Here is an 11331-nt window from a genome sequence, read left to right on the forward strand (position 1 = left end):
TATTGTCATACTGAAGTTATTACATAGGTTGCCTACGATGACACCTGCAACCATCCTACTATTACTATACTCACCGACAAAAGAAACACGAAAACCATACATGTTGGTTAATATATGAAGATTTACTCATATGCAAGACATATTAGATTGGTTCGATGCACAAACGAATATACTGTGAACCAACACTCATGAACGCATCACATATAACGTCACAGATCCATGACTCGAGAAGCACCATTTGTCTTGGGCAGGATAAGCGTGTAAAGTTTGGAAATCATGTGCAGCATATCATGATAAGAATAAAGAAACTCTGTGGTAACACTTGACTGATTGTTAGTTTTGTTATTAAGTGGTACACATTCGAAACATCTCTTCTTAACGTACATACTTCTCTATGTGTTTCTATGGTTCGCGTTTCTTTTGGCGGTGAGTATATATCAATTCAACTACAGTACTGGCAGCCATGGTTTCTGGTAGCCATGCCTGTATATGCTAGTGTATTTTGGTACTTTTTGGTACATCATTTGGTAATGTATTGCAATGCATGATAATCTGTATTAAGTATCAAAATAACTGTAATGTACTTTCTGAGTATACACACCCCAAGACAGTACATTCAAATAAAATGTCTTCTTATTGGGTTCCAATAAACCAATGAAATGTAAACTAATCATCAGCGAAACAGAGGCTTGTTACACATACATCAATGATACAAATTATAAAACACATATGACAAAAACCCTTTGGTATAGATTGTTCAATGAACAAAAAGTAACAAAACGAAATATACTTCCCATTTCATCTATATTCTTGTTTAACCAGCCCTGGTGTGACAGGCATCCCCATTTAAAAAATAACCACAGAAAGGGTTTCACACATTGTACACACAAGGGGAATTGATCCCCCCGAGTCTGTGGTGTGACGAGGAAAGCCATAAGGCTACCCAACCCAACCACCCCTAGGTTGTATTGGACAGAAAACCCCACAGGGAAGGGGTACAGGAGAACCTACCTGTGTGATTGGTTTCTTGGAGAAGGACTTGTTTGATCTCTCCAAGGTTACCTCAAATTTCTTTTCTGAAAAAGCAACATCACTGTCATCACTTCTTTCCAATTTCTTATAATAATTGCTGAATGCTCTTATAAAAATGATGATGTACGGAGAACAAACAAGATGAAGATTCACTTCCAGATGCAGACATGTATAATGTGTATATCAATGATATATCACTAAACTAAACTGACTGAAGAAATACTGGACTCGATATGAAGAGATGCATGGGCTTAATGTGATATCCCCCAAGACATTGTTTGTTTGAAGTACCACACAAGATACGAACATGTCTTATCACATCGTCCCGAGGCAAGAGAGTTAACTGACTTTAAAAGCCCAGTTTCCACCCTTGCCGAAAACTAGGCTGGTATCATGGAGTTACATTTTGGCTGGACTAACGAGTCGATGCATAGTCCAATCAAAATCGTGCAACGAAATCGAAATCAGGTTCATAAACTGTCGTGCAGATTTCGGTCAATTGCAGGATTTGCAAAGCATGTGCACCGCCAACTTGTTGTCAGCAGATATTTTCAAATCTTTTACGCATGTGATACGAAAGGTGGAATTTTATTGGTCCATAGGAGAGGCTTAGAAGGGACATAACTGGTAATAGCCACTGGTGGCGCTACGATCGAGCCCAGTTATTCCAGCCTAGTTCGGCAAGGGTGGAAACTGGACTTTTAAAGTCAGTTAACTCTCTTGCCTCGGGATGATGGTCTTATCATACCTCCATGTCTGATTGGTCCATGAGATCTTGATAAAATACAATGTATCCGAGTCAATGGAAGTCACGTGACATCCCATGTACCCCTTGTGATCCTGCTACAACTTATAATTTACACACTTTGCATAAATCTGTACTTACGCAGAGAGCACACAAGTGTGTCTCTAAACGCAAAAATATTAAAGTCAGTTTTTAATACAAAAGCTAACTACACTACAAAATGCAGCCCCACAGGCCTGTGTCAAGGTGATCACCTTGCACCCTTGTACTCCTCTTGATCTTATACTGCAGCAGGTGCCCTTGCTTCGTTCCCACCAGCAAAATGTCATCTGAAAGAAAACGTATAACAATATAACTATGCATGGTATATATTGTAATTGGATAGAGTGACTGGACTGTGGACTAACGCCCACTGAGATACCATGCCACAGTTTTAACATGAATACCCCATTTAAAAACAGTATACTGACTTTGAGCAAACCAATCTTTGCTTTACCCCTTAATTCCGAGGACCAGGCAGGGTGAGGGTAATAACAAGTACAGTAGAACACGGATATAACGAACACGGATATAACAAACACGGATATAACGAACACGGATATAGCGAACACGGATATAGCGAACAAACGGATACAACGAACTTATAAAAAATCCCCGATTTATCTTCTATATAATATCATATAACATTTAGTTATATAACGAACTCTCTACAGCGAAGTCTGACTGACTGATATAGAAGATTTAACGTGCGCTTTCCGACCACAGCGTATTTCGCACACGGGCCTGGCCGGACCATTTAGTGTATTCCGAGAAGGGTGAAAGTGGTGTGTGCAACCAAAGAGGGGGCTTTTAGGGGTTGCTTATATTGATTTTTTGAAATTTTGAAATTTTGAATAAATGCCGAGGTGGGTGGAGGAGGGAACTAAGGGAGCCGGGTGAGGTAGGTGTTTGTATGTTTATTGGATTTTGGATTGGTAGATTAATTAATTTTTAGATGTGCTTAATTAGGTCTGTTTTGATTGGGAATACGCCTAGGGCCTTGAAGTTTTCTAGTTTATTTTGAGGGTTTAGTATTTCATCTAGAGTAGGAACCTTATTTAGATTGAGGGTGGTTTGTAGTGTGGTTCTGTGTGTTTGATAGTGGGAGCAGTGAATGAGTGCGTGTTCTGTGGTTTCGGGTTGTTTGCAGTGGGGGCAGTTGCCTGTGGTGTGTTTTAGGTGGTTATTTAGGTTAGTGTGTCCTGTTTGGAGTTTTGTAATTAATCTGTCAATTTTTTTAGAGGGGTGTAGGATTTTAGGTTTGGCTAGTGGTTTTCTGAGCACTTTTTTTATTTGGCTATTTGAGTTTTGATATTGATTATGCCATTTTTTGGTTATTTTTTGTTTGTTTACACTTTTAATTTCTGATTTTGAGATGGGTAGGTTTAGGCTTATTTCTGGTATTTTGAGAGATAATTTAGCTGCTTTATCGGCGCTTTCGTTGCCGTAAATTCCTACGTGGGCGGGGATCCACAAGAAGGTTATTTGTTTGCCTGCTTTTGTTAGGTCGTTGGAGCTTTTAAGTATTTGGTTTATTAATTTAGGTCGTTTTTTGGTATTTTTGTTTTGGAGGGCTTGTAGTCCACTAAGGGAGTCAGTGAGAATTAGGATTTTATTGTTGTTTTTAGATTGTTGGTTATGCAGGGCTGAGGCCATGCCCATAAGTTCGGCCGTGAATATAGATTGGTTGTTAGGGAGTCGGTAAGATTGTGTGGATATAACTGGTTGTGTGGTATGGACTCCGAAGCCTGTGTGGTTGGAGATCGGGTCTGAAGATCCGTCAGTGTATATGTGACACCAATTTGGCCAATTTTCGTGTATGTATGCAAGTGTGGTGGTTTTAGCTATGTTTGGGTCGGTTTGTTTATTTATTTGGTTAGCTAGCATTGTGTCTATTTGGGGTATTTTGAGTTTAGGGGTGAAGATATTTGATTTTTTGCAGTTTTGTTTAAGATTTTGAGTTTGGTGTTCATTGAGGTAGTTAGTTATTCTTTGGGATATTGGGGTGAGTAAGGGGTGTTTGCGAGCTAGAGCTTGGTTTCTTGGGCTAATGTTTTGATTAATTAGGTTTTGGATGAGAGGGTTTGTTTGGGACGCGGCCCAGAAATTAAGGCTTAGATGTTCCCTGCGTAGATTTAGTGGCATTTCTCCTGTGAGGGCCTGAAGTGAGGTGTAGGAGGTGCCATGTTGGGTGCGTGTAATTAGTTTGAGAGCCTGATATTGTATTGAGTCAAGTTTTTTAGAAAGAGAGTTGTTTAGGGTATTGTATATGGCACAGCCGTAGTCTAGTTTTGATCTAATTAGTGTTGTATATAGTGAGAGGAGGGTATCTTTGGAGGCTCCCCAGTTAGAGCCGGTGAGACATCTTAATGTGTTAAGGTCTTTGCTGCATCTAGTTTTTAGGTTTTGGACGTGAGCCTCCCAGGTGAGGTGTTGATCGAAAATAAGTCCTAAGAATTTTGTTTGTTTTTGGAATTTGATTGTTTGGTTGTTTAGCTGGAGGATTGGGTAGGCAGGTTTCATGTTTTTATGTTTGAATACTACTCCTGTTGTTTTATCTGAGTTAAGGGAGAAGCCCCATTTGTCTGCCCATTGTTGTATTTTATTTAGAGATTTTTGGATTAAGTTTTCTGCCATTTTAATGCTTTTAGTGCGGATCCATAGGGCTCCGTCATCCGCGAATTTTGAAGTGTTTAGTTTAGGGGATAAGCCCTCGAATAGATCATTTATCATTATATTGAAGAGGGTTGGGCTGAGGATGCTGCCCTGGGGAGTGCCATTTTCTAGGGGACACTGGTCCGATAGTGTATGGTCTATACCCACGGTAATTTTGCGATTGTTTAGGAAATCTTGGATGAAGTTTATTATTTGACCTTTTAGTCCTATTTTTTTTAGTTTTTGTATTAGCCCGTGGTGCCATACCATATCGAAAGCTTTAGAGAAGTCGAGGAATATGCCTATGGTGTATTGCTTGTTTAGCTGTCCTGTTTTTATATCCTGTTCTAGTCGGGCAAGGTTATCGAGAGTTGATCGGCCAGGAGTGAAGCCGCTTTGGTCAGGATTTATGATGTTGTTTTGGTCTAGGTAGTGCTGTAGCCTATTTTTAGTCATAAGTTCCATTATTTTGCAGAGATTTGAGGTTAAGGAGATGGGCCTATAGGAGTTTGCCTGATCTGCTGGTTTATTTGGTTTAGGTATTGGGATTACTAGAGCTTCCTTCCATGAGGATGGGACCTGTCCGTTTAGGTAGACTAGGTTGTATAGTTTAAGTAAAGTTTGGAGTAGTTTGGTAGGTAAGTGTTTGATTATTTGGTAAGAGGTGAGGTCTAGGCCAGGGGCTGTTCCTTTTTTTCTATTGTTTAGTACGTGATTTAGTTCTTCTATGGTGTAAGGTTGATTTATTTCTAGGTTGTCTTGTCTGTTTTCTTTGGAGAATTTGGTTTCTTTATTTAGTTTATCTTGGAATTTCTTACAGAAGTTACTGTTGCTGCTAACTTTAGAGAAGTGTTTGGCTAGGTTGTTGGCCTTTTGGGTGGGGTTAGTTGAGTTGTTTATATTGGGGCTTTTTTTGTGACAGCGAAGTCACTGATACAGCGAACTGATATCTGATCACCGACAAGCCCATCTATCACTAATTAGTGATGTGTATAGCGAACTGAGAAATCTCACTCAGTGTCAAGTATCACTGACAATTGGCTGTACGCAATCAGCAGCGAATCAACACAATGGTGGCGAATCAATACAATCAGCAGTGACGGATCAACCTTGTTACATTTGCATTGTGTTAATCTTACCTGTATATGTAATCTTGTCTGTAAAACAAACATTAAACATATAAATTTTACAAGCTGCCAATCACCAAGACATAGAGGACGCCCTCTTCAAATGGTTTCAAGCCATGAGAAGCGAAAACATTGCGCTTAGTGGTACGTTACTGCAGACCAAAGCTGACGAACTTGCAGTGAAATTAGGCCATGAAGATTTCAGTGTAACACTGCAATTACGTGTATTGTGTTTTGTCTTATCCAAGGTGGCGGACGTTTCCGAGCGAAAACGTGTACAACGAACAACAGATAAAACGAACTGATTTATCTGGTCCCTTGTAGGTCGTTATATCCATGCTCTACTGTACCATCTTTTAACATTTTGGTATAATTTGGCCGGGGATCAAACCACCAACCTTCTGCTCTACAGGCAGAGACTCTATCCACTAGACCGCGGAGCCAGTCAGTGCTTACAGACCAAAGGGTAACATAGAGGATGTTCACAGATCTAACCCCAAACAGGGAATGGAACTCCACACAGTGGTTGGCAGTACCTGGGACCACCTCGCCTTCCCTGCCCACACATTACTTACATAAGATAGACATTAATATCAAATGGTTTGTGTATGGTAAAGAGTGAAAAACAGCCATAAATTACAGACAAATGTCTTATTCCGGGTTTTACCCTGACTTACAAGAGTGGGGGTCCAGAGGACCCCCAAGGATTAATTTTAAGATTCCTTGCAGGCAATACAGGGGTCCTCTAGTATAATGAAATGGTGTAGTGTACTGTATGTTTACATAATTACTTTAGAGCCTGGAGTGAGTGAGTGACAGTATTCCAGTCATATCACGGCGTGTCAGCTTAATGTGGGAGGAAAGCCTGAAGTGATGCAGGTCTCACACGTTTACCACTTCGGTGAAACCCATGAGCACGGGTATAGTGCAGACAAACCTAGAAACATAATCGGGGCGAACCGGGATTCCAACCCACAATCATAGGTTTCTGGCATGCCCAAGGGACGCAACTCTGCACAGCGACTTGCGACACCTTAGATGACTGGGCCATCCGTGCCACCTTTTGAGCCTGGAATAAATCAATGTGTACAGTGGTCATCATTGATGGATGAAATAACAGACACCTATAACTGCTCTTGATGCACTGTAGGTACAATGCATGTTATTGTGCATTCCTTGGGACGCAGTATATTTTCTTTCTGCGTCCATTCTCTACATTTGTGCATACTGGACGCACATTTGAGTGTCATGTAAAAACCCTACTTATTGTATGACTTGTCAACGCACATTATTGTGGGAATTCCATGTAAGAATTGTTCCCCGGCAACCGATGTTGATCATAAGAGGTGACTTAGTCATGGGTTGGTTAGGGTGATCAGGTGATCAGGTAATCGGGTGATCGGGTGATCTTGTGTTCCAACAGTGTGACTCGTTGCTCATAATATTAATCACAAGATTTTCTGGCCAAAACTTGAATATTTACAGACCACCATCCTATAGCTGGAACATTGCTGAGTGTGTCTACACAACAAACACAACCACACCCTTTATTGACATAAATGACTTTGAATTCATTTTGTAGGTATCACTGTTGTCATCTAATGTGTTCTGACAGACCTCTTTCAAGTTACCATTTACTCTTGCAAAAACAAACATGAAAACCATGGTCTGAAGACAAGAATTAATATTTCAATCTAGTAAGATTAGCTAATAAAAGATCATTAAAATTTAATACGTCAGGTAGACGCAACAGTTATTGTCACAGACTGCATAGATTAAATTTAATTTATTTATTTATCATGCGTCAAATGCAACATCTTGCTAAACCATTATGTGTTTTTTCAAACATTTTGCTGTAACATATACATTAGGTTTCTATTGCAATATCCAGCTCACTGTAGCCATGGTAACATTTCATTGATTTGTCCATCATGTTTGCTGAATCATCTATATCAGTTGGTTGTTTATCATTTGTTTATCATGTTTATTGCAACACTGTGCACACTGTACCATAATTGATTCATCTACAATGCCCCAACTCAGTGTCCGAGATAACTGACAGCCTGCCCGCCTGCCCGCAGCTGGTACCTTTTATGTTTGGCTGCAAAAATAATTTTCTCCACCTGCGCAACTATCTGGCAGATAATTTTAAGACTAGTTACATATTCAGTTTTATTATAACTCCTTGTAGATTCTCAAGTAATTGTTTATCAAGATGTTATTTGTCCCTTAATTTTTTTAATTTTTCAATAGTTATAATGCCTGAATATGGGCAGGTAACTTTGAAGATGGGCAGGCAACACTTATGGGTCACTTGTCTGACTGTCTTGTTGGGTCGTAAACTTATTTCAAACACTGCCCCAACTACAGGGTTCCGGGTAAGACTAGGTCCCCTGTACGTCATGCTTATTGTAAGAGCTGACAAATACATGGATCATGTGATCAGGCTCTGTGATTAGCTGAATGTCTATCATTTAAACCAGACTGCATTGGATGTTGATCTGGTGAATTTGTTGACTGAACCAGACCAGGGCTGCTGACTTGGTTGATACATGTCATTGTATACTTATTGTGTAAATTGATGTTCATGATTTCAATCACCGAAAGGTCTGGTCCAGATTTTATCATTCACAGGATGCCATCCTATAGCTGGAATATTGCTGAGTGTGGCGTAAAACGACAATCAAAACTTACAGGCTACTTTGATATAGCTGGAACACTGCTTACTGCTGTGTAAAACAACACAATCTATTGCAACAGTCTGCAACAATTGCAGGTGCTTTAAGCAGTGGGAAACTGATTGAAGGGTAGACCTTGTGATGTCATCGTATATTGCAATATCTATAAATTTGTAATATCGATGCTGTATAGATACAAAGTTATGAATATCAATACTAAATACACTGACATAGAAACGTTTATTTTAACTGAATTTTATTGTTATGTGGCAGTAGAGACGATTTGGAATGTATTTGTAATACTATCAGAGGCAGCAAATGATTGAAGTGCTAGTAAAATGTTGTGTGCTGTCATGGGACGGGTAACTCAGGCACTTGGGTCAGGTGGGTCCTGAGTCGGACTCGGTTACCCACAGAATTATCTAAACCCATGGTTAGTGACGTTATATATTGTTTCATGACAATAACAATAAAACTCCATGGTTACACCACAATTCACTGATGTTCGCATTTCTTTCTGACTATACACACATTCCTTCTGACTTTTTATATGTTTGAATAAAGATAAATCTTCTGTCAACTTCAGTGTATACATGTATGATCAGATCAGTTTATATGTGTATCTAAATCATTTTTGCCAGGGCTCTGGTAAAACCAGTTTCCACTTGGAATCACGAACCCAACTCTTGAGACCTACAGTGGGAACCCGGGTAGGTGCGGGTAATAGAGGGTCGGGTATCCCGGTAGTAAATTGGACTATCTCAGCCCTAGTGTGCGTCTGCTTGTACTAGCCCATCAAGATCCTTCCTTGCATTGTCCTCTTAATGCCAAGCAGTAACAGCAAATACTATGTTTTACATCTTTTGGTAAGACGTGGCCTGGGGATTGAAACACCAACGCTCCGCTCTCCCAGCAGACGTTCTATCCATTATATCAGAGGTGGTTAATAATCCCAGTGAATCTCAGGTTCGAACAAACAACTAGCAGATCCTGGCATGTCTAATGGACACAACTCTACACAACAAATTGTAATTCCCTAGACTACTTGGCTGTCTGTTGCCCTGTTACTTTTTGGTGAAAAAAGGATTATAGATCAAACTAAATCAAATTATAGTTATATTATTTTTCAATTTAGTGCAGTTTTAGTTTGAAATTCCTTGTGACAATATCTGCCGATTGTTACTTGTAATGTGAAACTAACGAATTCAGCTGCAGCATACGTTACAGTATCCCAATACATCCACAACCAGGAAATGACAGCCTCAGCAAAACAAACTTGAATGTGAAGTTACACCTACCATAACATGCTATTGATTCAATTTGGAGAGGGAGTTTCTCCAGAATTGGAGCTGCCTCGTAAGCGTCGTGCATTATGTGTTGCCAAAATGTTCTTCACATGTCGATCGTGTCCTGAAAGACTGTCCTTTCACAATGTTTTGCACAATTTCAGTGAAGAGCAGACATCGCACATGACCAGATTTTGTTGACTCCGCGCGAGGAGAGTTTGTAATTTAGGCCTCAGTAAAATGTATGCGCGCTCGCAGCTAAGCAGTCAGAGTTCAAACCTCGCTCCGTCTACATTTATGTATTTAATTTTTCGAAGTTTTTTTTCTGAAATATTAAATTTTATGTGAATTTATGTGAACATCGTTTGTATTTTCCGTTCGGTGAAAGGGACAATGCACGTTGGACATTAAAAAATTCTAATGAAAGAGATTTTTGTAACAAGCAGTTTCTTGTACCCAAATTATTGGCAACAAAACTACGATATATTCAGAGAACACGAGTAACAGAAGGATATCCTACTGGTTAAAGCGAGGGTCCAGGTTTGATATGCGAGGCCAAATTCGGAAAACCCAGCCGTGATTTTGTTAGAATCTGTCTCTCACTCTCAATGCAACCGCTTCAGAAAGTGTATCCATTTAATATTAAATCAATGTTAGTAAATGGTAGTGTTATTAATAGAGGCGATATATATGTGAGTAGTACCTTCTTGGACGCTATATACAGATGCGGACCTATGATTTTAAAGAGATGGTGTCAAATATTTATTTATTTCATACAATCGATACAATTTCCCCGCATTTTCTAATTTACATCAAACTTCGCGTGAGCCTTATATTATGTTTTGATTGACCCGTGAAGTTCCGGGTAGAGAATAGGTCTTCAGCAACCCATGTTTGCCGTAAAAGGTGACTTTGCTTGTAATAAGAGGCGACTAATGGGATCGGGAGGTCAGGCTCGCTGACTTCGGTGATGCATGTCATCGTATCCTAATTGTGTGGATTAATGCTCATTATGTCAACCGATGGATTGTCTGTTCTAGACTTAATTATTTACAGAGAACTGACATAGCTGGAATATTGCTGAGTGGAGCGTTAACCACAACAAGAAAAAAACGACTTACTAAACTTCATCCATAAACACCTTTATCATCAATGTTTTGGTCAAACTAAATTATATATTTCTATTGAGGTAGCACCACTAAATAACAACTTTATCGCCAATTTAATCAGTAAATGAGATAATCTCTCGTAGATAGAATTTGAATCATATGGTCGACATTTTATTCACTTAGGTAAGAAACGTTACCATCTTATACTATGTTAAATCTTAACTATATGCTATTACCAATGCAAATGCCATAGTTGTGTTTATATCTTAGATATTCCCAATGTGATACTAATGTGAATAGATTATATAAATTATGTTAACTTTATTACGTTGTTTACCCTTTGGAATATGCATTTTGGCTGAACTGGAATATGTGTGAATACCCACTCGGGTAATGTACTAGTTCGGGTGTGTCGGGTGTACTATATTCAATCATATGTAAACTGTTGTATTATGTTGTGTACCCTGGAATTTGTACCGTGACTAATGTTGTATATATCTTGGGTAATGGTTCCATATCATGTTCAGCTTATGTTTTTCCCACATATGTACTTCTGTAACTGGTTGTAAACATGCCCTAATGATTGATTGTAAGCATTATATTGTTGACTGATTATATAATGGATCTGTGGCTGTCTAATAAACTGACTGTTTATTCACT

General features: G+C 39.2%; 1 protein-coding gene across 2 annotated transcripts in view; it reads right to left on the minus strand.

Moving 5' to 3' along the window:
* Positions 1-9754, minus strand: part of LOC139442349 (vam6/Vps39-like protein) — a 99025-nt gene extending 89271 nt beyond the window's left edge. For both annotated transcript variants that reach the window (XM_071223149.1, XM_071223148.1), the window contains exons 1-3: positions 9575-9754; positions 2032-2106; positions 1012-1076 (exon numbers count right to left, since the gene is read on the minus strand). In XM_071223149.1, the coding sequence (XP_071079250.1) occupies positions 1012-1076; positions 2032-2106; positions 9575-9647 (213 nt within the window). In that variant the 5' untranslated portion in view covers positions 9648-9754. The remainder of the gene's footprint in view (positions 1-1011; positions 1077-2031; positions 2107-9574) is intronic.
* Positions 9755-11331: the final 1577 nt, after the last annotated feature.

The sequence above is a fragment of the Haliotis cracherodii genome, unplaced genomic scaffold, assembly GCF_022045235.1.
Source record: "Haliotis cracherodii isolate W230 unplaced genomic scaffold, xgHalCrac1.p SCAF_5, whole genome shotgun sequence".
Classification (NCBI taxonomy): Eukaryota; Metazoa; Mollusca; class Gastropoda; order Lepetellida; family Haliotidae; genus Haliotis; species Haliotis cracherodii.